This window comes from Pseudogymnoascus destructans (assembly GCF_001641265.1).
Source record: "Pseudogymnoascus destructans isolate 20631-21 unplaced genomic scaffold scaffold_4, whole genome shotgun sequence".
NCBI classification, from domain to species: Eukaryota; Fungi; Ascomycota; class Leotiomycetes; order Thelebolales; family Thelebolaceae; genus Pseudogymnoascus; species Pseudogymnoascus destructans.
This window is the reverse complement of record NW_020167523.1, coordinates 471,101-498,956: the sequence shown is the minus strand read 5'-3', so window position 1 is coordinate 498,956 and position 27,856 is coordinate 471,101. Positions and strand designations below refer to the sequence as shown.

The 27,856-nt window shown below is 49.7% G+C and overlaps 7 protein-coding genes across 7 annotated transcripts; 2 read left to right on the top strand and 5 right to left on the bottom strand.

The window, feature by feature from the left end:
• Positions 1–113: 113 nt before the first annotated feature.
• Positions 114–3,203, bottom strand: VC83_01897 (uncharacterized protein; the record flags this gene model as incomplete). The annotated part of the gene is made up of 2 exons (XM_024465569.1): positions 114–1,900; positions 1,952–3,203. 2 exons carry the CDS (start codon positions 3,201–3,203, stop codon positions 114–116), a joined length of 3,039 nt encoding a protein of 1,012 aa, XP_024326603.1.
• Positions 3,204–4,815: 1,612 nt separating this feature from the next.
• Positions 4,816–8,192, bottom strand: PIM1 (ATP-dependent Lon protease pim1; the record flags this gene model as incomplete). The annotated part of the gene is made up of 2 exons (XM_024465568.1): positions 4,816–4,980; positions 5,034–8,192. The coding sequence occupies 2 exons, from the start codon at positions 8,190–8,192 to the stop codon at positions 4,816–4,818; spliced, it is 3,324 nt and encodes a 1,107-aa protein (XP_024326604.1).
• Positions 8,193–8,541: 349 nt separating this feature from the next.
• Positions 8,542–12,242, bottom strand: BRO1 (bck1-like resistance to osmotic shock). Its single transcript, XM_024465567.1, has 4 exons — positions 11,513–12,242; positions 11,026–11,455; positions 9,784–10,941; positions 8,542–9,734 (listed from the first exon to the last, which is right to left on the bottom strand). Exons 1-4 carry the CDS (start codon positions 11,788–11,790, stop codon positions 8,631–8,633), a joined length of 2,970 nt encoding a protein of 989 aa, XP_024326602.1. The 5' UTR covers positions 11,791–12,242; the 3' UTR covers positions 8,542–8,630.
• Positions 12,243–12,859: 617 nt separating this feature from the next.
• On the bottom strand, positions 12,860–15,077 carry VC83_01894 (uncharacterized protein). The gene is made up of 3 exons (XM_024465566.1): positions 14,666–15,077; positions 13,346–14,607; positions 12,860–13,298 (listed from the first exon to the last, which is right to left on the bottom strand). Exons 1-3 carry the CDS (start codon positions 14,873–14,875, stop codon positions 13,097–13,099), a joined length of 1,674 nt encoding a protein of 557 aa, XP_024326954.1. The 5' UTR covers positions 14,876–15,077; the 3' UTR covers positions 12,860–13,096.
• Positions 15,078–15,217: 140 nt separating this feature from the next.
• On the bottom strand, positions 15,218–16,254 carry VC83_01893 (uncharacterized protein). The gene is made up of 3 exons (XM_024465565.1): positions 15,891–16,254; positions 15,564–15,834; positions 15,218–15,513 (listed from the first exon to the last, which is right to left on the bottom strand). Exons 1-3 carry the CDS (start codon positions 16,113–16,115, stop codon positions 15,470–15,472), a joined length of 540 nt encoding a protein of 179 aa, XP_024326600.1. The 5' UTR covers positions 16,116–16,254; the 3' UTR covers positions 15,218–15,469.
• A 5,527-nt stretch (positions 16,255–21,781) lies between these two features.
• Positions 21,782–23,449, top strand: VC83_01892 (uncharacterized protein; the record flags this gene model as incomplete). The annotated part of the gene is made up of 2 exons (XM_024465564.1): positions 21,782–21,862; positions 23,267–23,449. 2 exons carry the CDS (start codon positions 21,782–21,784, stop codon positions 23,447–23,449), a joined length of 264 nt encoding a protein of 87 aa, XP_024326601.1.
• VC83_01891 (uncharacterized protein) lies at positions 22,984–27,856 on the top strand. The gene is made up of 6 exons (XM_024465563.1): positions 22,984–23,208; positions 23,267–23,549; positions 23,861–24,316; positions 24,386–25,396; positions 25,451–25,782; positions 25,843–27,856. Exons 3-6 carry the CDS (start codon positions 23,973–23,975, stop codon positions 27,408–27,410), a joined length of 3,255 nt encoding a protein of 1,084 aa, XP_024326598.1. The 5' UTR covers positions 22,984–23,208; positions 23,267–23,549; positions 23,861–23,972; the 3' UTR covers positions 27,411–27,856.

Here is a 27,856-nt window from a genome sequence, read left to right as displayed (position 1 = left end):
CACAATAACAACACCATAACAACACAATAACGCCCGCCAAATAATCAAAAGCAAATCGCTACTAAATACAATGGCGTCCTGTAGTATCGTCCTGAATATCATCCCGAGTATCATCATCGCATGTCGGTCATTAAATCATCGTCGCTAATTCCCTGAGGAATCTGAGAATGCTCTAGGGTGCTGTGTCCCCCAATACCTGTCAGGTCGCCAATCGCTGCGTCCATCTGTTCCAAATTGTTGTCCTGGTGCTGCAGGCTGGTGCCTGTATTCGTTCTTAAACCCAATATCACAAACTCCTCGGTCGCGACTTCCCCGCACTCTTTTTCTTCATCACCTGGGATAGCTGATTGCCCCACAGCTTCTTCAGAGGCAATGCCGTTCCCTGTGATCTTATCGCCCGTGCTGTTGCTTGAGCCTCCAAGAACGGTATCGTCCTTGATTTTATCCTCTGCGGTATCGTTTGCATCCCAATCAGCGTGTTTGACGACCACGTTCTGCGTCTCTTCGATTCCATCTCCAGGGGCTACGTCGCGATCCTCGGCCATATTTCCAGTTATATAACTGACATCTCCGCTCATAATCTCGATATCGTCGCTTCTATACCCGGCTACAGTGCTGTTGTCCTCGGTTGCACTTTGGGCGTGGCCTGAATAGCTCATAACGGTCGCCGCAGAGTTGAGAGTAATTTCGCCGCCATTGTCAGGGGTAGCCACGTAGCTCTCTATAACATCTCTTTCCTTGTTGTCTGTATCTTCATGCGCCACTGTTGCGGCGAGGATTTGGATGTTTTGGTGGTTTCTGGAAACAGCGGTGTTGCTTTCGGTGGCATTCCTAAGAGACCCGAGCACGTCTTGGCTCTCGTCTCTAAGAGAAATGGCGCTGGCCTCAATTGCATCTCCATTAATTATGCTTGCATTTTCATTTGCAATTGCAGTGGTTATGTCTTTGGTGACCACAATCTCATGTGCAGGGGAGGAGGTGACATCCTCGGCCGCATTGTCGATATGACTCATATCCTCTGGTGAATTTTCTGTATGGTCGATGGCATGTCTATTCTCCCCTGAGTTGGTATGTTCATTATCTCCAACTACATCCTCAATATCAAAATGCACGGTCGCTTCGCCGCCACCAATGGCATCGTTGTCCGCTATGTCATGTGGCACTACAAAATCGTCGACCACGTTATCTGGCACACTTTCATTGACCTGGTATTCTTCCAGGTAGTGCCTTCCTGGCGATACGGTGACAATTCGAGGCTCATACTCATGCTCTTCAACGGCACTTCTCGGTGGAGACCGGCCTCTCCTAGGAAAGAAGTAAGCCTCGCCGGACATGTCAGTTGGTGCATTCACATACGTGTGTGTACCAGTTGATGGTGCCATCCCGCCTCTCTCGCTTGTTTGCGAGTCCATAAGTCGGAAATTATCAATATCATCCCTCTCCACAGCATTGGCTGGGTCGATATATTGGGACTCGGCACGGTCTGATGGCTGGTTGCCGTAATCCCTCCCGTGGTCATCGCTCTCTATTTCCGGAAACAAGCTCAAAAGTGACGTTGTGTGACACCGGGTTCTGGGGTCGTCGCTAAGGCATATTCCAACCAAGGCACGATAGTAGCTCGGAATCTCTTGCGGGGCAGAGGCAAGCGTAAGAGGTCGCGGTTGAATTTCAGGCTCGTCTTGCTGCATGGCCAGAGCCCATAAAACCATACCGAGCTGAAATATGTCAGACTTGACGCCAATGTACATCGAAATCCTTTGCTTGCTGTCGATTAGAGCAGCAACTTCAGGTGGCTCCCATCCGACTGGGCAACCTCGTCGGTTGATGTCAATAATCTTTGCATTATCCTCGCCATCGATGACAATATTAGATAGCGTGAAGTCTCCTTGTACAAAGCCAGCTAAAAGAAACGTCAGCGTCAGGCATAGGCAGTTTGGGAGTTGTTAAATACCTTCATGAATCTCTGATAATCCTTGGACGATTTGTTTCGCCCAGCATTCACGTCGCGGCCATGACAATTGGTCTTTACCATCGTAAATAACGTCGATCAAGGCTCCCTTCTCCGCAAAACTGATCAACAGACCTTTCAGCTGCGATCCATCATTACTTGTAATGACGCCTCCAAATTGGATAACACTGTCCGAACCAGAAAGTCGATGAAGTGCATTGACTTCATATAAGAATTCTTCCACCGTGTCAGGCCCCGGAATCTCCTTTTTGATAAACACACGCCCGTTAACCGTGACTTTGTAAACAAAGCCCGAAAGATGAGAATCGAACACAAGGTCTTGCTCCTTGACCCTCTGACAGTACAGATGATTAATGGCTGAGACTGGTGGAAATTGAATGACCTCGTGTATGTCTTCCGTGACATGCACGTGCAGCCTGTCGCTTTCCGTTTGAAGCTTCAAATTCGTGACAGTATCATAAAATTGGATGTCGGGTAGAGACTCCCGAATTGCCAGGTAGATCCTGGCACTTTTGTCACGTTGATACTGGGTCTTTTGCAGTTCTTCCTCCAATGAGCCCAGCGGTGCTTCCCGATAATCAAGAGATATTGTGACTCGGCGCCAGTGAGTCGGAGTTTCCGCATATGTAACGAAGAACTTCTCTCGGTTCGATCGATCTCGAAAGTGCATACTGAGATTGAGGATCCATCTCTTGTCGAGCTCCTCGTCGAGGAGTTCATCGGATCCAGCGATCGAATGTGGTCCAGGGTGCTCAGCAAAATCGTCTCTCAGAATTTCGGGCTCTGCTAATTCGGGGATCGCCTGTTGCTCCTCCGTTGTAATATCAGCATCATCGGTAGCCACTCCTATTAGGGTCGGTGCAGAGTTTCGCGGTAGAGACAATGTGGACGTTTTCGGCGAATCGCAGAGCTGGTCGGCACTATGAGGGTCGACTGAGAAAGCTCGCCTCTCATTCTGTTTGGCCTTCGCCGCCTCTAAATTATGCCGGAGCTCAGATTGCCGCCTCTTGAAGGTTCCCGGTCTGGGTAGCCCTGGTATGGCCTTCCTCGATATCCTCCTAGCAAGATTGGGACGCGGCGCTGCTGCTGCTTGCTCGTCGGGTCGCGGGGTGAGGGGTTCCTCCCTCGCAAACCACCTCTTCCATGGCCAAACTGACCGGTGATCTGTGTCCAGGGTCTCGTGCGGAAGGAGCATTTGCGTCGTCGCGTCTTGGAATGGCAGGAATTTGGCCATTGGACAGCCTCACCCGTCGGATTCTGTCAGAAGAAGCTCTAGTACTCCAATCATTAGTAGTTCCTGTCGTTCAGGCGAGGATCTGTAGATGTCGCGAGGGACTGGCGGCTGTCGGTTTTTGGGTGCTTCGATAATCTCTCGGCTCAGAGCCACGTCGTATTTTTCGGAGAATTCCAAACGCGCAGGTGGCTCCACGAGGACTGCAGACCCCGCGTGGCGGAGTAGAGCAGAGGCCTGGTGGTTGGACTTGGTTTAGCAAGCATCGATGTTCGACGGGCGGTGAGGCGGCTGTTCTCGTGTGTGAACTTGTTCTGTGGACCTAGTTGCGAGCGGCTGCAGCTATCCGATCTGTGGCCGAGCGTGGGGAGGTTGGAGTTGTCTACAAAGTTATGTAGGAGGATCGGAGGGGCATTATAATTTGAAATTCCCTCTCACGGCGAACAGCAACGGCATCAGGGCTTGGGAGGAGAATCGATGACAACGAATTGATTATGGTAAGTAGCTAACCGCGAGCCCAATAGACAAAAAAAGAGGCGGCAGCCCTGTATATTTCCAATGGCTAGTGGTAGAAGAGAGCCACCGAGCTACTGTATGAGCAGATACTCTTACATGTGCCGCGCATATCAAAGGTGGTTGTGGTTGGGTGTCAATGGTAAAAAAAGGCCGATTTCAGCCATTAGCAGGCGTGGTGAAGTCAAGTACGTGAAGTACTTTCAGGGTGGAAAAGGTGGCAGGGTAGCAGACCGTTTTGCACTCCGACTCATCACCGCCAGATCTACCGAGTCGTGTTTTTGTTTTGTGGGCTGGATATCCATGCCTTATACTCTGTATTCTCCTGAGCTCGACACATAGCAAAGAGCGAAGAGCTTCACCCTTCCAACTGTATCTTCTCACAGTGTCTGCGCCTCAGCGGGGCACGTGTCACCGCCGCTGCTCTGGGGATCACCGAGATGGGGATCTTACCCGCTCGAGTTCGAAGCCCTCAGCTGCAGGACAGGCGCTCTTTCTGGCGGGTTTGGTTTTTGTTTCATTGGATACATCTCCTACACGGGAGTATTGGGCAGCGATGTTGACAGCGAGGCTTTCGTCTTCCGTCCTTTGACGTGTTGTTGTTGCTAAAACCCTAGAGTCGTGCTGCGCTGTACGTGCATGACGAGGCTCATCATCGTCCCCATGTGAACCCGGAACCAACCACGCTACAAAGAACCATTCGCCTCGTAAATCTCGACAGTCTGACTTACCTTCTTGCATTGAACCCAACTGATCATCTCCACAATCATATCAAACGCATGTTTCGTTTGGTCAAGAAACTGTTGTGGAGGAGCGCGGGATTTGGTGGCAAGATTGCACAATAATATGTTTCTTTTACATGGCGAAATGGGTAACCAGCTGTGGTGGACTGGTCACCCAACACCCCGTTCTAATAGTCTAGATCATACACCAGTATATTACAGAAATGCTACCCACGCCATATATATGCAACTCCGAGAGGTGAGGGGATACTCGTCGCTGAGTCCGCGACGCTACCACGCCGAAGCCGATAGGCGCCAATTTCCATGCGCCAAATTTGTCCATCGAGAGGACATTGGTCCGATCATCGGAAATCCCTCAGTCAATCATCGTCCGCCGAGTCTTCGCTGTTATCTTCCTTCTTTGGCTTGGATAGCTGCTTCTTCCAGACGTTGTTCGCTTTCTCAACGTCGAGTTCAGGGAACACCAGGTCAAAGACATCAGAGTACCACTTCGCAGGGTGCCCTTCAATTCCTTCTTTGATATTCTATAGTCATGTTAGCTCTAGCAGATTGGTGGAAATGGGGGAACGCTGCTTACCTCTGGAAGTTCCAGCCAGTCAGACAGGTTGTCATGAGGGAATATAATCTTCTTCGATCCAGCCCGGCGTGCTGCTACGGTCTTCTCGCGGAGACCCCCGATTCTCAGTACCTTTCCAGTGACAGTAAGCTCACCTGTCATGGCAATCGTTGGGTCCAGCGACGTATCCAAGGCCAAGGACAACATGGAAGTTGCCATTGTAATACCAGCCGATGGGCCATCCTTCTGAACGGCGCCCTCAGGGCAATGTAAATGTAGCTTTGCCTTATCAAAGAAGTGGTTTTCTGGGAACTCCTTCGCCATAACTGATTTGGCAAACGAGTAGGCGATTGTGGTGGACTCTTTCATGACGGCCTTCAGGTTACCTGTAGTGGCCAACCCAGGTCGAGATTCCGAATTTAATGCACTCTCCAGAATCGACTCAACGTACAACGCCGCACCGCCCATCTGTGTCCACGCCAAACCCATGGCAACTCCTGGTGGTGTGATATCGTAAAGTCTATCCGATGTAAAGACTGGGGCTCCAACGTAGTCCTTAAGATTCGCTTTGTCGATTGTGACATGGACACTTTCAGGGACGGCCAGACTGGCACGAGGCACCTCAGTTGTCTCCTTCTCAATGTTGCCTGATGTTTCCACTGTGTCCGTTATATCCTTCTTAGAAGCCTCCAGGGCTGCCTTGCCCTCCTCAGTAAGGGCCTCGGCCTCGGGAAGAACATCTTCTCCTAGATCCTGAACTATCTTCAGTGCCGATTTGCGGTACACTTTCTCGATCTGCTTCTTCAGGTTGCGGACTCCAGATTCACGGCAGTATGATTTGATGAGCTCTTCGATAGCTTCCTTGCTGAGGTCGACATCAACATCCTTCAGGCCTGCAAGCTCCTTGGCAGCAGGGCCGAGGTATCGTTGCGCGATAGCCATCTTCTCGTCGGAGACGTATCCAGATAACTCGATCATCTCCATTCTGTCAAGTAGCGGGCGTGGGATTGTGTCAGTCATGTTTGCAGTGCATACAAAGAGTACCTTGGAAAGGTCAACCGGTACATCCATATAGTGATCCAAGAATGAGCTGTTTTGCTCCGGATCAAGTAACTCCAGTAGCGCTGATGCGGGATCTCCTTGATGTCCTCTTCCAATCTTGTCGATCTCATCGATTAATATCAATGGGTTCTCAGTTTGACATTTCTTCAGTGCCTGGATTATGCGTCCAGGTAATGCCCCAACGTATGTACGTCTGTGACCCTTGATCTCAGCAACATCTGTGAGCCCACCAACACTGAACCTGTAGTATTGCCGGTTCAGGGCCCTCGCAATGGACTTTCCTATGCTCGTCTTTCCAACACCAGGAGGCCCAACAAAGCAAAGAATCTTTCCCTCCACGGTCCCTCTAAGCTTGCCAACGGCAATGAACTCTAGAATTCTATCTTTCACATCCTTCAGGCCATAATGGTCCTCATCGAGGACAGTCATGGCATTCTTGATGCTGAAATTCTCGGCGCTACGTTGACCCCAAGGAATTTGGGTCAGCCAATCAAGGTAGTTTCTTGTGACGTTGAATTCGGATGCAGCAGGCTCAAGATGGGCCAACTTGTTAAGCTCTTCGTCAAAGACCTTCTTGACCGCCTCTGGCATTGCCAGTTTCGAGGCCTTGTCCTTGAACTTCTCGACGAGCTTATCTTTCCCGTCGGACTCAATTCCAAGTTCCCTTCTGATCCCCTTCATTTGCTCCATCAGCCAGTATTCCCGTTGGCGCTTTTGAATCTTGTTTTCCACGTCCTTGGAGATTTTAGACTGTAGTTGAGCGTTCATTAGCTCCTTCTTGAGCACGACAAGGGCCTTCTGCAGGCGCTCCTCGATGTTCAGTGTCTCGAGCACGTCTTGCAGCTCGGCAATCTCACCCGAAGACACGGCAGCGGCGAAATCAGCTAGCTTTGCAGGCTCTTGCATGACATTCCCTGCAGACTGGCTCATGGAGAAGGTGGAGATTTGATCCCGGAACAAGCTGTTGAGACTTGCAACCTCCTTGAATACATTGACGATCTCGTTGGTCACAGCGCGAATAATAGGGCTCTTGGAGTCGTGGGCCTCTTCAACGAGGTTTTCGACGTTGACCAGGCTGACCGGGTACTTTCGTAGGAATGCGGTTGGCTCGTACTGAACTGCAGATTCGTCGACGGACTTCGCCTCAGGGGGGATCTCCTCGAAGCTCGCTATGGCGTCGCCTTTCTTCTGGGAAGGTTCGGCGGCCGTCTCTGGATTTGTTGGTATAACATCGGGAATAATAGGTTCAGTAACTGCAGGTTGCTCTCCAGCGGCCTTTGCATCAGTACCTGGCCGATTTGGCGTTACCAGGTCTGATATTCTAATCCTTCGGTGTGGGTACAGAACCGCCGTCAGGGCATCGGGCTCGCCATGGACAGGGAATGCGCTGGTGATCTGGGCAAAGACTCCAACGTCGTGCACATCATCCATGTTCTCGATAATGTCCTTGTCCGCGTTTTCATCTTTGAAGAGGAATGCACCGATATATGGTTGTCCCCGCTTTATCATCTCTTGAATTGCCGCAGCGACATTCGGGTCCCTTATAGTGACTGCCTTGTAGAACCCAGGGAATAGCGGCCTCTTGGCAATCGGAATCGCCATAACCTGGGGGTATATTTCGGGAACCGTCGGTTTTTGTAGAGCTCGTTCGTTCGCAGACTTGCGACCCCTGCGGCCGCCATCGCTTCCGGATTGCTCGCCACCGCCGCTAGTCGCACTGCTGCCCTTCCCATCTACTGGCCCTGCCCCTGATGCGCCAGCGGTCGGTGAGGAATCGGAGCCTTTGGACTTTGTCTCCGCCACATCTTCGCGCTCCTTTTTCCGTTCTAGCTCCGCCTTCTCCTTAGCTGCCCGAGCGGCAATCTCTTCGGGAGATATATCTTTCGAGTCGTCTGAGGAGTCCTTGAGGAGACGGGAGAAGGTTGTGAATGTCGACGTAGAACCTCGGCTCACGAGGGGTACGGCGTGCCTCCGCGAGGCCGTCAACTGCGACCCATTAAGTGACAGCTTCCTGCCGCCCGAGTACGGCCGCAGAGCACCAGTCCTGCTATGCTGTGATGTGATCCTGTATACATTCCGAAGCGCAGGCCGCCATGGCAGGTTTTGGCTGTATAGCATACTCAGCCGAATGGAATCGCGGTCGAGAACAAGGGCGCTTGCGATTCAAGTTTTGAACTATTTCGGACCTTCGTAACGGGCGCCTACAGTCCGGCAGGGGTTTACAGAACAAAATAAAATAAAATAATGCGAATATGCGAATATGGAAATTTAATTGAAGGAGGCGGCTACCGAATCCCCAAGGCACGCACGAGGTGTCATCGAATGGCTTCTTTTTGAATTTCCACTCACTAATCCCGATCGGCGCTTGTACGAATCTGGGCTAGTTTAGGAGCTCCGCGACCCGAACCACCCGCCAGTCAGCGTCGACATCCGTATCGGCCGAAGGCAGGGCCCAAGTTAAGAGAACATCGACTTTCAGATTCATTTTACCAATGCGAATACACAATTGCGCCCTTAACATTTAAATGCAGCTTTATATTTATCACGTAATCTAACCTATTTCCACGAATTCAGCCCCGCCCACGGATCCTGCGCACCGGACTGCTGGCTCATCCTGGACTGAGTAGCGGGATAGCCATCTCGGCCGTTCCCCTGTTGATACACTGACCCTGGTGGAGAAAAGGTCTGTTGAGGACCAAGAGGTGGTGGACCTGGAGGTGGTGGAGGCGGGACGTAGCCGGCTGGGACGAATTGTTGCTGTTGCATTGGCTGCGCAGTGTGGTGTTGGTGTTGCTGGTACTGGTACTGAGTGGGGGAGAAGTGCTGTTGAGTAGGAGGAGGCGACGTGGGTTGTTGATTGTATTCACGACGAGCAAATGAGCTTGGATCGTAGCCACCCTGTTGAGCCTGCGATCCCGGCCTGGATCCATGATTACCGTATTGATCAGTCCTCTGCCCACCTTGCTGCTGATAGAAGTTCCCTGGCGGTGGACTGCTGTATTTTGGGAATGTCGGTTGTGCTTGCTGTAGAGGAGTCGCCGACGGGACTTGATAGTGGCCGGCAAAATTCGTTGGTGGGTAGTGTGCGGAGGGTGAGATAGATGGCTGGCCTCTAGATGAAGGAGGGTTCGCGTTGGATGGGGACGTCGATGGGTCCATCGACATCCTCTCCATCAGCCCTCTCAAACGTTCACGCTCCCTATCTTGCTGTCCCCCTGCATTGGCAGCCCTGTCATGCTCAATCTGGTGTAGAAGCTGCGCTCCCTCCGATCGGCGGTTGTTGACGAACGTCTCAACATTCTTCTCAAGGCTGTTTACCGTATCTTTCATTTCCTTATACCACGTCTGGGCGTCACCGAGGCCGGTTTCCAGCTCCAAGAACTCTTGGTATACTCGTTTGTACTTGCCGAGAACAGTGCCTCTTTGCCTCGTGATGGCCTCATATTTGCTTTGCTCGGATCGGACTCTCTTGTCTTGCAAGAGGCTATTGAAGTTGGTCGTGAGTTCTTTCATTAATGATGATTGCTTGTGGTTTGCTTGGAGAAGTCGTGTCTGATATGGTCGGAACTTTTCCAGTTCTGATTTGAATAGCTGCGTCTCATGACTTGAAACGGCCTTTTTATTGAGAATAAGGATCTGCGAGATATCGTCGTTGTGTGCCTGAAACAGCGTCAACTCCTATCTTTCTCTGGTGGGGGATATTACATACCTTCTCCTTCAGATCTTTAAGGACCTGGCCTCGTTCTCGCTTAATCAGGTTGAGTTTCTTCAATACATCTTCTACCCTGTTAACCTGATCCATCACACTGAGGTCGTCATCAGCGAAATCGGCGTCCAAAAGATTGCCATCTAGTCCCCCGGATGCTGGGCTGCCAGAATTATTCCGCTTGCCGCCTACTTTGATCAACGCTCGTTGGAAGAGCACATCAGCCTCGCCAGTTTCACCCGCTGACCTCATCTCGTCAAAGTCGACTTCGTTTTGCCGCATTTTGGAATATAAAATGTTATCACTCCTTCCTGCTTCTTCCAAGGCATCGCGGTAGTTCTTGATATCATCCCTTAGCGTCATAGTCAATCGCGAACTTGGTTGTTGTGTCCACTCCCCTTCGTATTTGGATCGCATCTTCTCGCAAACACTTTCTTCCATATCAAGCTGCTTTGTGCTCTTCTCGAGTACCCCCGTTATGGATTCTCTGCTACTAGTTAGGTATTCAAAAGTTCCACCATATGGCTCATGGCCAGCAAGCTCGTCGCACCACCCCTTAAACTCATCATCCGAAAACACTTCCTTATCAAAGCCACCCTTGATAACCTGTAACGCGCCTGGTAGTCGAAGGTAGTCCAGGCTTGCAGCCATCTCGGAATTGGCAATTTCTACTCGCTCCGTCTCTGCACGAACCATCTTTGCCTTCTCTTCATCGTACAGACTGGCGGACTCAGTGACAGACATTGGTATTATCTTTTGGAATATGTCTGGACCCGTGATGCGCTGGATATCCTGGCCTGCGTACAACTCGCTGACGGGAATTGCTTTTGCCGCAGGGAGCTTTAGAATAGCCGTCAGACCTGCTTCTGCGGGCACTGTCTGATGATAAATATAATCATTATCCTTTACTAGCCCCACCAGCTTCTCCTGAACGGTTGTGAGATGGCGTTTGGTTATCTCCACCAAACTAGGTCCGGTTTCGGAGCTCAGATTCGAGTTCGCGGGTACGTTATTAGGGAAGCTATTCGATGCCCGCTGTGCGTCTTTGGCCATGGTTTCTGCAAGCTGAAGTCTCGCAATGGCAGTACCGTGAGAATTTGCGTCGTCATCAGCTAGGGCCTGGTAATACTGCGCCAGAGAAGCCATATAATGAGATTTGATCTAATTCTGTGTCAGTCTCAAAGTATTATACTGGGAAGGGCACCTGTTGCACAGAGCCTATGGGAATTCTCTTTGAGAACGTACCTGTGTGACGAGAAGCCAAACCTTCTCAAAAATGGCTTTATTCACATTCTCCTGAACACCCTCCACTGCTTGAGAGTATAAATAGCCAGCCTGGCTTGCGAGCTTAGCCAACAAGCCTACTTTCTTACCGTCCGCAATTTGTTTTTCCAGGAATACCTCTTGCCCTTGTGCAAGCATAATCTGTATTAGCGTCTTCACAGTGTCCCTGCTCAGATCCGTAGATGGCGCGTGGAGGAAGTTCTCGTTTATATATGTGAACATTCCAGCGGACGCCTGGAAAGAGTGGTATGCCGTTTTCAACCCCGTATCCTCGGACCGGGACTGGTTCGCTGCGTGGCATGAGAGCACCGCAGATATGTTGAAAATAATTGATGCCTTTTCGTATGCCAGAGAGTATTGGGATGTCGGCTTGTGGGTGAACGCATCGAACCTGTAATTACAATGTTAGAAGTGACTTTTTGTATGTGAGTGTATTTCGGCAACATACCATGTAAACGATATCTTGATGTGGTTTTCATCCACCGGGAATCGAAGGTCCAAGAGCTCCAACTGACCATAATATCTGTATAGTAGGTCTCTTCCTGCAGCACTATCCTTCCCAGCACCTCTCATATCCTGCCGGAGGCGATTCAGCGTGGCACATTCTTCCGCATATCTCTCCGGGTCATCGCCATACGTCTGACGGATGTAATCCTTCAAGGGCGGCACCCAATCTATTTCATTCGTAGCCTTTAGAGGAGCTGAGATCATGGGCGACGAAGCCATCGTGGTTGCTCTGCGTGGCGCTCGCCCTGCTCCTCAAACGTTGCGACCCGCAGGTGAGAGTGGACGTTGAGCTACAGCCGGAGCCGGTGATGATGGTTATGACTTAATTCGCGCTTTGGCGCCAGCATCTGCCTCCGCGGCTAGGTGGGCTCCCCTCAGGAACTAGACTCTGCAAGCAGCATAAGTCTGTGGAAGACGAGCGGATAGTCGACGATTGATGTAGCCAGTCCTTAGCTTGGTGCTTATCGAACTTCAGCTGTTTGCTGGCGCTGGGTTGCCGGGACAGCTGTTGCAGAGGGCCTGGGCCACGTTGGTGGTCGGTGGGGGGGGGGATTGAGTAGTTCGAAACCCGACACGGACAACGCAGCGATGAGATGAGGCAGCAATGTTCGCCTTGGGATACGGAATCGAGGATGTTGGAAGCTTTGAGTGTACGGACTTTTATTGTGGCTGGGCCAAGATGTGGTTTTGGGAAACCGGGGGGTGGGGGGGAGGGGAGGGGGTGTGGATGGAGCCAGTTATCGATTGCTATCGGGTTTGGTGCCAGCGAGTCTCGTCATAGGCACTCCAAAACCTATAGCATTTCCCAAAACCACCATGACAAACTAAGTGATTGGGCACGAGCAAGGATTTATGCTCAAAAAGAAAGTAAATAACTTAATCCTAATATGCCGTACATAATAACTCGACATATGTATCGCCGTTTACTCCTGAACAGCATGTATGTGTGCACCACGTATGCACCATCTTGCGCACCCTTTCTAGGGGGAATATTTGCGCCATATTTCGCTTTTCACTGTCCAGAATCACATTCACGGTTAATTCCAATAGATGTCAAAGTGGCACTCATGCAAAGTGATGGGTTGTGATGGCTGTCTTGGAGCTGACACAGCATACGATTGGGTGTATCGGCCTCGAACTACCAGCATGGCAATCACACTGGGAAACAAGCCTTGCCCGTATGACCAGGTGTGGTTGATTGAGGAAATATCAAGGGGGGCTTTCTAGGATTGTCAACCCAACCACACGAGGGTTCACTCCGGAATGTTTTACTTGATAAATATATTTTGGTGGTGATTTCTAGGAGTGTCCGTCTAGTTTTGCTACATGATATACATACATTGTTACATACAAGTTATTACAGTAAAATGATTGGATGCGACTTGTACGGCCGCAAAACCATCATCTTGACCAGGAAAGCGTGCCAGGGGGCTTTCATGCCCAACCAGCCAATTACTCTAGCAGGTAACTAGGGCTGCCTATGACTGACTAGAAGTCATAGAGCGCAGCGGGGTGGCCATCTATCTCACAACCCGGAATCGGAGCCCTTCTTGGGCGACTTTCCGTCTTTTTCCTGAGCGCCGCCGTCTTTGGGGGCATCTTTGCGTTTGGCATCCTTCGAATCAGGTGCAGTGGTGCTACTCGACTCGGCGGGTTTGTCGGTCAACTTGTGCCAGATCGACTTGATAAACCCTTCATTCTTCTGAGAAGTTTCAGTTTCGGACGACCTATTAACGTTAGCGAGGCCTCGTCCAGGAGTTCGTCAGGAACTTACTTGGAGCTGTTGACATTCATAACCCGCTTCGCCGTTTTGTCACCCATCTCATCCGCGAGAATCTCTAGAATAGTTCGCTGCTTTGCGCTGAGGTATTTCGGCACCGCAATCTTGAACTCAACCTTGAGATCTCCGTTGCCAGCCCTACGTGCATTAAGCTTTTTCATACCCATGCCACTGAGGGTAATCTTGTCACCTGCCCCGGTTCCCGTAGCAACCTTGACATCAACGTGCCCATCCAGAGTTGGGATTCGTACTTCACCACCAAGCAGGGCGGTAGTCAGGGGTATAGTCGCGGTATAAAGGACGTCCGACCCAGATCGGCTGAATTTCGGATCGGGAGCAACCCGAACGTGGACGTACAGGTCTCCAGGAACCGCTCTAGCTCCAGGAGGTGCCGCAGCGCCTGTAACTGGTGCATCACCCTCCTTGTCGAGACGGAGCCTCATTCCGTCTTCAATACCGCCAGGTATGTCAACATTAATCATCTTGCGCTCTCGAACAACTCCGTCGCCATCGCAAGTCCCACACTCTGATCCTCGGGGTATCGTAACACCGCGTCCACCACAGGAGCCGCATGTCGAGGCCATCTGGAAACCTCCCTGCATGAAGTGAACCCGTGTCCCAGTTCCATCACAAGACTTGCACTCGGTGCGCTTCGTGCCTGCCTTCAATCCAGTCCCGGAGCACGTCTTGCAAGTCGTCATAGGCGTAATAGGTATCGTCTTCGTAACTCCCTTAGCTGCTTCCATAAAAGATATGCTGGCTTGCACCTCGATGTTGTCGCCAACGAGAACTTCCTCCTGAGAAAATGGCGACCCTCGACCCCCTCGGCCTCCTCTCTTTCCAGCTTGTCCACCGAAGGCCTTGAAGAGATCATCGAAGGAGAAATCTGCCCCAAAGCCCCCAGCGCCACCGAATCCTCCTCCCCCGCCACCAAAACCGCCGAAGCCACTTCCAAATGGGCTGCCTGCGCCTCCGAAAGGGTCTCCGCCCGGGCTTGGACCGCCGCCTTGGTTGAACGCAGCTTCGCCATACATATCATACGACTCTTTCTTCTTCGCGTCGGATAAGAGCTCATAGGCAGACTGCGCTTCAGCAAACTTGTCTTTCGCGGTGGGGTCTTTATTCGTATCGGGATGGAACTTCTTAGCCAGTCCATAATAGGCCTTCTTTATATCGGAGGCAGAGGCATCCTTGCCAACCCCAAGAACTTGGTATGGATTCTTCGTCGCTTGAAGGTTGCGCGATGCGTGGAACGCCTATAGTTACATGTTAGAAAAGTGCATGATGCTTCAAATATCATAGCTGTCAACGTACCCTCCTTGGCGATGACCTCAGACGTGCGTTGGCTGAAGCTGCCAGGTCCCTCCGGGCATTTTGCCTGGCAGTGCAGGTTGTGTAGGAGCGTACAGCGGCCTTGTCTAGTGCTCCATCTGGGTATCGTGATCGCCTGCACACGCGGCTGGAGGCGCGGTAGCGGATCGAAATAGAAGCCTTCTTCAAAAGGCTAGATGTGCCAGAGTTCATGATGATGCCCAAGCCGAGTGCATCAAAGATTGCCGCGCATTCGAGGATCCGGCCGCGAGTAGGTTCTCAAACTATTATTAAATATGGCGCGTATATGTAAGATATTAATGTGTAGCGGATACCAAAACTCAACTTGAGACAGTAAAGTATTGAATTCTCCAAGTCAAGGTGCGGAATGTCGCCCTTTTTTTTCGGCTGTATGTGATTGGCTGGATGTTACTATGGAGCCTCGAATTATCGTTATCGAGGGGCGCCTCGAAACCTCCCAAGGTTGATCACGCATCATCGGTGCCTGTGAACATACCATAGAACAAATGAAGCAGATGTTAAATTGAGATTCTGTCATGTCAAGTGTAATACTATTGTTTACTTAATACTATTGTTTACTACTTAAGTGTGTTTAAAAAAGTATAGAATGTACAGCCAGTATTGTCCCATGACAACCAAGCTTATCACAACACCAGACGCCATTTGGCAGCACCAATTCCAAGGGCGCCGCTGCGAATTCGCAGCCTCCTTCCAAAGTATATTCTAGTGTACACGCAGTGTAAAACCAATGGGGAGCCTAATTGGGTATTCGCGGGATCGCCTTGTTCATCGTGGTTTGTTCGGCGCAAATCGCATGCGAAAGTTTTTGTCTGTACTCTTATCAGCTCTGACCTCTCCGTGGAAGCAAATTACGACTTACCCTGCCACTTCACTTTGTATAGGAACTCAACAATGGCCTCATTCTCTTGTATACCCAAGCCATTGAAGTGTTTGCGAACGGTATTTGACAGCTGGTCCTTGCTCTGCCTGTGCTTTTCTCTGCGTCGCGCCATGGTGGGTGAAAAGCGACCGATGCCGGGTCCCGTAAGCATGAGTTGATTGTAATCGCTGATAAACGCCGGAGGAGTGTTCAGTTGATAGGCGTGGCTATATGCTTGCAGAATTTCTGGGTCTAGAGTCGACCACTGCATCTGGGGAGTATCAGCATTCGAGCTCTCATCGCGAACGTGAAGAGGAATCAACGTACCCCCACATTGGCTTCCTGGGCAGCTCCATTCGGGGCAGACGTTACGCCCGCCGCTACTGAGCCAGCTGTTGTCACATCTCGTAAAGAGCTGGAGGCAGCACCGGTCCCACCTCGTCGGCCCTTGGTGTTCGTAGTAGTATGGCCTGAACCTCCATGTCTCTCTCTAGTGCTAGATGCCTCAGACCTCGAGTCGTCTGGGGCGGCGCGTGCCTTCGAGGGAGCCATTGCCCTGTATGTGTTAAAGAGTGGCGGGCCGCATTCGTAACATTCGTAACTGGGTCGTTGAACGCTGGTGATGGGGAGAGGGACGAGTCTTTGGTGAAGCGGATTCGTGTTGGACCACACGCACGACGGCTGAGTGCCGAGGGCGTGGTGCGTGTACCTTGGAGCAGCGAGACGACGGCCACCTTATGTAATACGACAGCACTAACTTAGCTAACGTATTCCACCCGTAACCCGTTAACACCCGTTAGCCGTGAATCGCGAACCCAAAACCACGCGTTTGCCATAGTTAATCGTTGGTGGTCTGCACCGACCACTTATGTAAATTAAAGCTATTATCCCCCTAGAAAAGCCCTGGATCTATTGTATCAAAATCCTGTACCTTATCTAGCCCCTCAAAACTGATAAAGTCGTCGCTTTCGTGGCCTAATTCCAAGCCCAATTCCTGCCCCGTAATTGATACTAATTACTTGCTAACCTCCTCTTGAATTTCCTCCTCCTTTGCAGCCTTTTTCAGGTCTATAATTGGCTCGAGTAGCTTAATTGGCACCTCCTTATTCTCCTTCTTTTGCCCAATCTGTTTCTTCCTCGCTAGCTGAGCTCTACGTGCTATAACCCCCCTTTTATATAGCTCTTTCCATACCTTATTAGTAGCTACTCTAGTCTTATATATCAAAGCCCTCTCCTTTGCCTCGTTTTCCTTCCTAGCCTTCTCTTCCTTACGCCTCCAAGCCTTAGCTGTTAAAGGGCTAGCATTAGCCTTTAAAACAGCACAGCTATTTAGCTTCTTCTTTTGTTAACTAGCTACCTTTGTAGAAAGCAGTGTATATTGTAATACAGCTAATTCCCCTGTAGCTAGTACCTCCTTAGTTCCACGTACAAATGATTCCCAACTAGGCTGTGATGTGAAGGGCTAGAAAGAAGAGTAGGCACTCTTTTCTCCCAATGTTCTAACAACATACCAGCTTGTACAAACCTAGTTGGTGTTTTAGGTAGCTGGATAGGCGTTTGAGGGCGTTCAATTGATGTATATACTTTTATCATCTTAATAGCTTCATAGCTATTAATTGGCCACATTCCAGCTTAACAAAAAGCTTTTTAGATAGTACCTTTCTTAAAGGCTGAAAGAAAGATGCAATGTTATAATCAACATCAAGATGTCATACTGACATTCGTTGCACTCAGTTTGCTGTCAAACTCAAGAGCAAACTTAGAAATCTACTCCTCAAAACTACAAGTCACTATACATATTTTGGCTTATCACACCAACAACAAGAGCAATACTACTCAACGATTGCTATAACCCTCTATGATTCATTACACGTCATCGCTCCTTAGTTACCCACAATATTGGTTAAGTTATGACATAATTTGTCTATAGGGGTACTCTGACCTTGGACCTCCTTTCACTTCCTATAGGCTAGGAACCTAGGAGATGGTTCTATGGGATTCTCTTACATCGACTACAGTTACCAAGCCTGGTTAGTCATGGAAAGTCTTGGAAAATGAGAGAACTACACTCCTTTAGCATAAATAGGATTGCCCTTTCCTTAAGAAAGGGCAAGCATGTCATACTGACATTCGTTGCACTCAGTTTGCTATCAAACTCAAGAGCAAACTTGGAAATCTCCTCCTCAAACCTACAAGTCACTATACATATTTTGGCTTATCACACCAACAACAAGAGCAATACTACTCAACGATTGCTACAACCATCTATGATTCATTACACGTCATCGCTCCTTAGTTACTGGGCCGATATTACCACATAGCATATCTCTACAACCCTCTATGATTCATTACATGACATCACTCATACTACCACATGACATATCTCTACCAACTAGAGGCCTAGGAGCATGAACGATAGCTCTAAAAGCTCCTACGAACCTCTATGATTCATTACATGTCATCGCTCTTTAGTTACCCACAAGATTGGTTAAGTTATGACATAATTTGTCTATGACATAATTTGTCTATTGGGGTACTCTGACCTTGGACCTCCTTTTACTTCCTATAGGCTATGAACCTAAGAGATGGTTCTATGGGATTCTCTTACGTCGACTACAGTTACCAAGCCTGGTAATCATGGAAAGTCTTGGAAAATGAGAGAACTACACTCCTTTAGCATAAATAGGATTGCCCTTTCCTTAAGAAAGGGCAAGCAGACAATACAGTAAATCGACTATCACATACTTCCACGTCTTTTCCACGCTTCCAAGCATTCATCTTGTTACTCCTTGTTTCTGAAAAGTCAGTGAGGTGTTAACCTCTGACTTACCCCTGAGTTCCCAGACTCAACATTTGTTGCAACTTGTCTGAACCACTTCACTACATCACACACCTGATTGCTGCGTTGTGGAATAGTCTAAGCTACGACCCTTTGGCTCTGTTTTCTAAGACAGTGTGTTGTCTTAGTAAATTCATCCCTTCCTTGGGTGGCTAGATTCTCACATCTGGTGCACCCACCATTACAAAGCAGACAATACAGTAAATCGACTATCACATACTTCCACGTCTTTTCCAAGCTTCCAAGCATTGATCTTGATACTCCTTGTTTCTGAAAAGTCAGTGAGGTGCTAACCTCTGACTTATCCCTGACTTCTCAGACTCAACATTTGTTACAACTTGTCTAAACCACTCCACTACATCATACACTTGATTGCTGCGTTGTGGAATAGTCTAAGCTACAACCCTTTGGCTCTGTTTCCTAAGACAGTGTGTTGTCTTAGTAAAATCACCCCTTCCTTGGGTGGCTAGATTCTCACATCTGGTGCACCCACCATTACACAAGAGCACGCATTGCATGTTATACAGCTCTTTTATGCTAGTGTTTATAAGGCTATAAAACACCAACATCTAGAGGCTGCATTATATGCGTTAGATGCAATGGAAAGGCATATAGAAAGACATTCATATGGAGGTGTTGTTCATAAGTTTTGTGAGTGGGTCATGAGATGACTGGGGGTTGGGCATGGGTTGGAGCATGGGTATGCATAGGCTTGTTTGTACCTTTTTAACGCGTCAAAATTCCTACTATTGTATTTTATATGTAGGAAATTCATACTCTTTCAATAACTTCAATGCCTCATCTTACTCGCAATGAGCGGCTTCATTGCGCACTACTACGCTCCCTAGATTGGGAGTTCCAAAAAATTGCAGCCTATATTGGCTGCACGGAACGGCAGGCTTGGTATGCTTGCCAGGGCCCTCCAACTCTGAAGAAGCGTTCGGGTAGGCCACTTATCCTATCCGATGAGCAAGTTCAAGAGGTTATTGAGTTTATAGCCTCATCTCACACGAATAGGCATATGCCATATACAAATATAATACACATTCTTAATATTCCATGCTCACGGATTGTCCTAACCCGTGCTCTGTCTGTGAGAGGCTATAATCGACGTAAGTATCCCTCTCTACTTTACTACTATATAGACTAATAATTATTAAGGGATTGCTATGTGGAAGCCTATTATCTCAGAGACAAATCGACAAAAGCGACTTGCATGGGCTATTGAACATAAGGATTGGGTACAGAATGATTGGAATAGGATACTTTGGACTGACGAGACGTGGGTAACGGGAGGCCGCCATACTCGTACGTGGGTTACTCGAAAAGCAGGGGAAATGTGGGATGATACATGTGTTGTAGATAGAGTACAATGGAGAAGGTAAGAGACTCCTATTTACTATAGGATTTACTAACAATCCCTAGAGGTTGGATGTTCTGGGGCTGCTTCTCAGGTGGTCTTGGAAAGGGTCCTATACTATTTTGGGAGAAGGAATATGGGAAAATAGGAGCTGAGTCCTATATGGCTCATACTGTCCCTCTAATCCACGGCTGGCTACGCCTACACCCAGGCCTTACATTGATGCAAGATGGAGCTCCAGGTCATAGAGCAGATGCAACATATGAAGAGTTGAGATCCCGTGGTATTTGCCCTATAGAATGGTCCCGTATTCACCAGATCTCAACCCAATTGAACGGGTGTGGCATATTATGAAGAATTATCTACAAGATAATCATCCAGAACATATGTCCTATGACCAGCTCCGTGTAGCTGTTAAGGAAGCATGGGAGCAAGTTGGAGAAGCTGAGCTTAATGCTCTCCTTAATAGTATGCCTACACATATGGCAGCAGTAATTGCTGCAAATGGTATGCACACAGAGTACTAGGCTTATAGTATAGTTTTATATAGGGGTTTAGGTATCTACTCTACTCATTATTCTACAGAATTGATTGCTCTCACACTCAAGTGTTCGTGACGCGTGAGAATCGGTACTTTGGCCAGAATTGCCAAGCCAGCCTACGCAGGGGGCCCTAGCCCGATCCACTCACAAAACTTATGAACAACACCTCCGTACATGCCGAATTGGCAGCTACTCGAACAGAGGCACTCGGTACTGAGCACTCCACTACAGATATATTGATTTGCAGAGAGGCTCATCGTCTGTTGTGTTGGTATAGCAAACAATACAGAAGAGTAGGGAGTACGACTTTATTTTCTATGTGTAGGGGTATTCTGCGGCAAGGACACTGGGGATGGGGATGGGGATGGGGATGGGGATGGGGATGGGGATGGGGATGGGGATGGGGATGGGGATGGGGATGGGGATGGGGATGGGGATGGGGATGGGGATGGGGATGGGGATGGGGATGGGGATGGGGATGGGGATGGGGATGGGGATGGGGATGGGGATGGGGATGGGGATGGGGATGGGGATGGGGATGGGGATGGGGATGGGGATGGGGATGGGGATGGGGATGGGGATGGGGATGGGGATGGGGATGGGGATGGGGATGGGGATGGGGATGGGGATGGGGATGGGATGGGGATGGGGATGGGGATGGGGATGGGGATGGGGATGGGGATGGGGATGGGGATGGGGATGGGGATGGGGATGGGGATGGGGATGGGGATGGGGATGGGGATGGGGATGGGGATGGGGATGGGGATGGGGATGGGGATGGGGATGGGGATGGGGATGGGGATGGGGATGGGGATGGGGATGGGGATGGGGATGGGGATGGGATGGGGATGGGGATGGGGATGCGTGCTAGTCCAATCACGGTGTAGTGTCATGCAAGGCAGTACAAAATATAAAGTACAAGATCAGACATCTCCACATTCTCCAGGTTTCCCTGTTGTGTATGGCCAATAGGAGTGGAGCTGTGCCATTTGTGAAGAACCCTTTCATCCCTGCAGGGATTTTGTTGTAGTGGGACTAGCGAGGGCAAGGGGAAGGATGAAGGATGAAGGATGAGAGTCCGTACTCCGTAATGCGGTACGTACGTATACGTACAGTAGTAGTAGTAGTAGTACTATTACTACTACTAGTACTACTATTACTAGTAGTACTACTATTACTACTACTATTACTACTACTATTACTACTACTGTACTACTAGTAACTATTACTACTACTATTACTAGTAGTAGTACTATTACTACTACTACTATTATTAGTAGTAGTACTACTACTATTACTACTACTACTATTACTATTACTACTACCATTACTAGTACTACTAAGTTACTGGTAGTAGACACAGTGACACAGTAGAGTAGAGTAGAACGATGGCTACACCCTCACCAGGCACGCACGGCAGTACTCTATATTATCGAATACTTTGACCTTTGACCTTTAAATGTGCCTGAATCACGACATGTCCAACATCTCCGCGGGGGAGATCTTCATCGATCTCCACTTGGGTACCAGCGTTGGATTTCCCGCGACGCCTTACTATGTACGGTGTCGACGTACGAGGACCCATACGTTGACATCTCGGCTGAGACCGAGGGGTCCAGAGAGACGATCAGCGAGGGAAGCCTGTCCAGTGCTGTCCAAGAGCCTGTCCAGTGCTGTCCAAGAGCCTGTCCAGTGCTGTCCAAGAGCCTGTCCAGTGCTGTCCAAGAGCCTGTCCAGTACTGTCCAAAGCCTGTCTTTCCTCATCGTTCCCTCCATCTCTCTCTCTCCTCCATCAAAACCCAACCAAGTTAGCTGCCGCAAAGTACTTCTCCGTAGTGGCTGCACCACATATGTACATGGGGCAAAGCCAAGGTTCTAACCCCCAAATATGACTCCCCTCCAGTTTTGGACTCTGCCAATAGTGCCGTAGACTAGAAGTAGTGAAGTGGTGAAGTAGTACCTGTAGAATGGCAACTGCCAAATCTGCCAATACTAGAGGCGCTATTATTATTTCATCTGTGGAAAAGATTTTCCCCCTCTGAGCCTTGGTGGTGCATGCCGGTGCATGCACCGCCTGCACCGCATGTTGACACGCGGGACGATGGGGAGGCCTAAATATCATCAAGATAGTCCCCGCCGTTTTTGTCAAACCGCCCTCCCTCCCTCGCCCCCCCCGGGAACCCGCCCCAATCCCTCAATCCATATCCGCCTCATTCTCCATCTTCCCTTCTCCCTTCTCCCTTCTCCCTTCTCCCTTCTCCCTTCTCCCTTCTCCCTTCTCCCTTCTCCCTTCTCCCTTCTCCCTTCTCCCTTCTCCCTCCTCCCTCCTCCCTCCTCCCTTCTCCTTTCTCCCTTCTCCCTTCTCCATCTTCCCCATACCATTCTCCATCTTCCCCATACCATTTTCTCCTCCTCGTCTTCGTGACATGAGAGCCTAGTTACATCGTCTCGCCGCCGAAGCCATACTCGAGTAGCTTCGCCGGACCCGGATGCCCACAGTCTCACTCCTGCTGTACACTCCCGCCCGCCGCCCCTCACTATAATCGCTCCTCCGTCTGATCTACTTTCGCCAGGCGCCCTTGGCTTCCTCTCTGGCCGCGACACGCGACCTCATTTATGTCGCCGTCAGCGGATCTTCTTCTGTACTTTATCCTTCTCCAGCTCCATCCATCATCTACTGTACTCTGTATAGTACTCTGTATAGTACTCTGTATAGTACTCTGGACGTCCGTATACTCCCAAGGCGCTACCCGAAGTCGCCTCTGTTGCGCACCCGCTGCATCGACAATTCGATCCACCGCCCGCCCGCTGCTAACTCTTGCTTGAAATCCCCACCATCCGTCCCGTCTACGATAATAGGCATCTATTACAGCGATCCCTATCAATTACTGCTGGCGCAGGCAGGTCCGTAACAATCCACATCATACCTCTTCTTCCACCATCATGCTGATTCTGTATTTAGGCGGAGATCCGATTCATAGCTCCCCCCGCAAATTCTCCGGCCTGTAACATCCCGCGCAACGTTCCCCGCGCCTCCGCCTCCGATACTCGACCTGATAAGTTTTCCCCCGCGCCTGTGAAACCAACCTATCGACCTTTGGAAGCGGCTACAATTCTGGATGAGATGCAGCATCTGATCTGCTGAGTCGACGCCGTGGTCGCTCAAGCGCACACTTTGCCAGCTCTATCAGATCTAGCGTTGACTTGTATGCCTTCGCTGTGAGTTTGGCTACTTTCTTGGTTTGGTAAATATATTTCATCTGTTTGAGCGTGCTTTAACCAACCTACCTTCACGCGCATCAAGCACACTCCTTGGCGACGGCGCGCGACAAATGCACGACGAATTTGATGCGTTGCAAAAGCAACCCCTACGATGCGGCCCTTCCTGTCTCCAGCGAGCAGCGGATGTTGCGCGTTGGTCGCGTGCCCTTGAGCCATTTCTACCTCCCTCACTCTGCAGAATCATAAATGTTTTAGTACCACATTATACAATGTTTCTCTCTCTGCATCCGTGTTTGATAATCTGGGTACCTGGGGCAGAGCTGACGAAGGACAGTAAATGTAGACGGGTAAAGGACCCTTATGTCAGGACCCTTCTTACACATACGCACCGGGAGAGCTTTTATCACCTTTGATAATTTTAAATACCCGTCCCAGCGACACAGATAATGACTTCGATTGTTGCCCAACCGATCCAGATCCACCCCGCAAACGTGACCCAGTCGTCCGTGGTAATGGACATACCGCTGGAGTCTCCTCTGGTGCTATCGAAGATCAAAACGGAAAGCGAAAAACCGAGGGGAAGGCGGCGAAGCCGGACTCAGATTACGTCGAAAGATAGTAATGGATACGACTCCGGAGCTGATGGCGATGAAGGACAGTCGTCCGGCGGTGATGGAACTGATGGGCCTGAAGGTGCCAGGAAGAGACGACGAAGCCGAAAAGGCCTTGACAAGAAATTTGAGTGCCCCCAAGGCGGATGCGGTAAAAGCTACTCCAGGGCAGAGCATCTGTTAGTCCAAATCCCTTGACGAGCAGCACAGAGTTTCTGCCTTCTTTACTGACCCAGGCGCGATCCTAGCTATCGTCACCAACTGAACCATACCCCAAAGCAGATATACAGCTGTGATTTTCCGGATTGTGACCGCACGTTTGTCCGCCAGGATCTATGCAACCGCCACAAAGAACGCCATACCGCCAAAGGGTCACAGCTGCAGAGGAAGGATGCCATGCTGAGCAACGTTTCGCCAATAACAAGCAACAACACAAATATGGCCTTCAAAGGCTCCATGTCCCCTGAAGTCGGACGGCCTGGTAGCAGCGGCTTCAAGCCAAGGACTGCACAAGCGCCATATCAGTCCCCTGTGGAAACCTTGCCGGGTCCATTCTCTCCTGTTGGCGCCCATACCTCGTCGGCATATCTTCGTTCAGGGTCACTATCAGCTACTGTCGACCCCAGCAATGTATACCCCCCAGCGGGTAGCCCTTACAGCATCCAGTCCGCTCATGGTCTCAATGCGGGCTCGATGCAGCAAAATGCAACCGGGCAAGGGCGCCATACGGGAATCGGTGGAGCAGATGGCAACATCCAAGATAATACTTTATACGGGAGACAATCTCAGCATTCGACGAACCCTGGCTTTGATTCTCTCTCCCCGAACCAACGGCAACAATCATACGTAAACAATCATAACAACGGAATGCAGGTACCCATGCAACCATATGTCAACGCCCAGAATTTTACTCCGTTCTCTTTACCGCCACCGGGCTTCTCACCTGTGGCTGCACCAGCGTCAACGACGACATCACGGGATACTGAATCCTCATATGTCATCTCGCCACCACAGACTTCTATGTCGATCAACTACCAAGGCCGTGATACTAGTCATCCACAACAATCGGGGCCTGATATGATGCTGCTAGACCAGATGGCTGCCGTAAACACTATGCCCGTGTTTGGTGGAGAAGGTTATAACAGGTCTCCTTTTGCAATTCCGGATGACTTTGTTGCCTTCCTATTCAGCGGACAGCACCTTGACAATTCATCGCCAATGTCAAATCCGGCGCTTGGGACGCAAGGCTACTCATCAAAGTAAGTTTGATACCTTATTCGTTGAGAAGTCACTTTACTAACACCCATATCCAGCTATCCCGATGCCCAGAACCAATATCAACCGTATTTTGCAAATGAGATTAACCTCGGTGGTTACTTTCCGCAGAATCCACAGCACCCAATGGCTGTCACAAGTCTGCTAGATACGTCTACTCCAGAGATGATATTGTCAGAAGACAAGAGCCAAGAGATTATCGATCTGATCAAGGAGAGGTTCAACGAGACGGACCACGCACCCGTTGCAAAGCAAAAGGAAGCACTACTTGACGGCGACCGCACCAATGATTCTCATATGATGAGCAGGAAGATGATGCAAACCTATATAGGAAGCTTCTGGTGGCATTTCCATCCTCAGTTGCCAATCTGTAAGTTTCCCCGAATCTACTTCGGCCCTACGAAAGGAACTCTATGCTAATTAAATACAGTGCATAAACCCACATTTTCTCCTGAAAGGACTCCAAACCTTCTTCTCATTGCAATGATGGCCATCGGCGCGTCTTGCCTTGGTAAGATGCACGGGTATCATATCACCCAGTCCGGTGCTGAGCTTGCAAACTTTCTTGCTTGGCACTTGAGATGGGAGATATTCAGTGATGTCCACTTTCGACCTCCAGCGAAACTATGGGTATTCCAAGCACTACTTCTCCTCGAGATTTATGAGAAAATGTACTCCACCCGAGCGCTCCATGAGCGCGCACATATACACCATGCAACTACCATCACATTGATGCGGAGAGGCAGTTCGTTGATAGGAAGATCTGCATTAGATTCTCCGCCGAGCGTGAGAGATGAGAAGCAAGGTCACAATGACTCTATACAATCGTCGGCTTCAGGGGCAAATACACCAGATGAATGGTGGAACCACTGGGTCACAAATGAAGCGACCCGCCGGGCGGCTTTTGCTGCCTTTGTGATTGACTCTGTACATGCTACTATGTTTGGGCATTCAACAGTTATGGTTGCCCATGAAATGCGACTCCCGCTACCATGCGACGAGGCACTCTGGTCAGCAACGAATAGCGCCGAAGTTGGCAGAATCGAGGCAAGCCTCCACGCCAATGGCGTCAAGCCTGTATCATTCCTCGAAGGCCTGAAGAGGACACTAAACGCGCAGGAAGTGCGAACAAACGCCTTTGGACGAAGCATTTTGATGGCAGGATTGCTAAGCGTGAGCTGGCACATGAACCAGAGAGACCTCCAGGTCAATTCGCTAGGGGTGTCCCAGGTGCTCGGAGGACGTGATAAGTGGAGAGGCTCCCTGACACGAGCCTTTGATCTATGGAAGCAAGATTTCGACAGGTCGTTGGCCCACAATACGGAAACCAATTCGGCCCCCTATACGTACTCCAGCAAGCAGGATGAAGATACCGTCTTCGAAAGTAGAACGGTACTTCATCATCTAGCACACATGGCTATGCATGTTGACATCGTCGATTGTCAAATATTTGCACGAGCAAAACGACTACTCGGCCGCACTATTGGCACTCAAGATCTCAAATCTACACAACGAAAAATGAAGGACATCTGGGCTCCAACGGCCAAGGCTCGGGACGCTACATATTATGCCATTCGGTTCTTATGCACAGTACTGTTACCGGAAGACACTTCATCTGGTATGCAGATGTATGACCAGGCCGACATCGATTTCGACTATTCAGCCCGCGATGATGTTCTCATGAACCGCTCATGGGTCCTTTACTTTGCTGCCTTGATCGTATGGTGTTACGCCTTTGCCTTGGAAGGTCCCACGCACGAGGAGATACCATTAGCGGGCGCATTCCAAGACCAGGTCTTCGACATGCGTGTCTATCTCAGGAGACTGAGCAACGTCAAGTCCCCCGAGGAGCTCAAGTCCGTCAGCAACCTCAATGGCTGCACCGGCATGCTCATGGTTCTCCGCCACACGTTTGAGAAGACCCGCTGGGAGCTCCTTCACGAAGCTGCGAACCTCTTGACAAATTGCATCCAGCTGATCAGCACCAACAGCGCTTAAAATTCTACTATACATATACGTACATATGGAGAGGGTGGTGGATCATTTTCATATTTTGCATTGGTTTGCGGGCGTCCTGTTTTTATACACTATAAATTTGACCTCGTATCTATGGGCATGTGGATACAAAAATGGTCGGTCGGTGGTCGGTGGTTACCAAACTACAAGCATGGCCGCTGGATGGATGTTTTTGAGGCGGACGTTTTTTGGTGTAGGGTATGGTGACCCAGATTGGTGATTGACCGACCCAGTTTGGTGATCGACGAAATGCGTCAAGAAATATTTCTATAGTTACCGTCAGCAAACACTAGCTGTCATGCATAGTTTTACTTCACCTTTTTGGCAGGTCCGTGTAAAGTTCAATGGTAAAGTTGTACTTTGAGCTATAATGCTTTGAAGCTTAGATTTCCACATAATAGGGCCTTTAGCTAGGTAAAATATATGGG

What these genes read in the sequence shown, in the direction of transcription:
- VC83_01893 (XM_024465565.1), bottom strand. Translation starts at nt 16,115, where the DNA reads ATGGCTCCCTCGAAGGCACGCGCCGCCCCAGACGACTCGAGGTCTGAG. An exon ending in CCCAGGAAGCCAATGTGGGG is followed by an intron (nt 15,835 to 15,890) that starts GTACGTTGATTC and finishes GATACTCCCCAG; the next exon opens with ATGCAGTGGTCGACTCTAGA. An exon ending in ATACAAAGTGAAGTGGCAGG is followed by an intron (nt 15,514 to 15,563) that starts GTAAGTCGTAAT and finishes ATAAGAGTACAG; the next exon opens with ACAAAAACTTTCGCATGCGA.
- BRO1 (XM_024465567.1), bottom strand. Translation starts at nt 11,790, where the DNA reads ATGGCTTCGTCGCCCATGATCTCAGCTCCTCTAAAGGCTACGAATGAA. An exon ending in ATCAAGATATCGTTTACATG is followed by an intron (nt 11,456 to 11,512) that starts GTATGTTGCCGA and finishes TTGTAATTACAG; the next exon opens with GTTCGATGCGTTCACCCACA. An exon ending in TTAAAGATCTGAAGGAGAAG is followed by an intron (nt 9,735 to 9,783) that starts GTATGTAATATC and finishes ACGCTGTTTCAG; the next exon opens with GCACACAACGACGATATCTC.
- VC83_01891 (XM_024465563.1), top strand. Translation starts at nt 23,973, where the DNA reads ATGACTTCGATTGTTGCCCAACCGATCCAGATCCACCCCGCAAACGTG. An exon ending in TACTCCAGGGCAGAGCATCT is followed by an intron (nt 24,317 to 24,385) that starts GTTAGTCCAAAT and finishes GCGCGATCCTAG; the next exon opens with CTATCGTCACCAACTGAACC. An exon ending in CCATCCTCAGTTGCCAATCT is followed by an intron (nt 25,783 to 25,842) that starts GTAAGTTTCCCC and finishes AATTAAATACAG; the next exon opens with TGCATAAACCCACATTTTCT.
- VC83_01894 (XM_024465566.1), bottom strand. Translation starts at nt 14,875, where the DNA reads ATGAACTCTGGCACATCTAGCCTTTTGAAGAAGGCTTCTATTTCGATC. An exon ending in TGAGGTCATCGCCAAGGAGG is followed by an intron (nt 14,608 to 14,665) that starts GTACGTTGACAG and finishes ATGTAACTATAG; the next exon opens with GCGTTCCACGCATCGCGCAA. An exon ending in ATGAATGTCAACAGCTCCAA is followed by an intron (nt 13,299 to 13,345) that starts GTAAGTTCCTGA and finishes TAACGTTAATAG; the next exon opens with GTCGTCCGAAACTGAAACTT.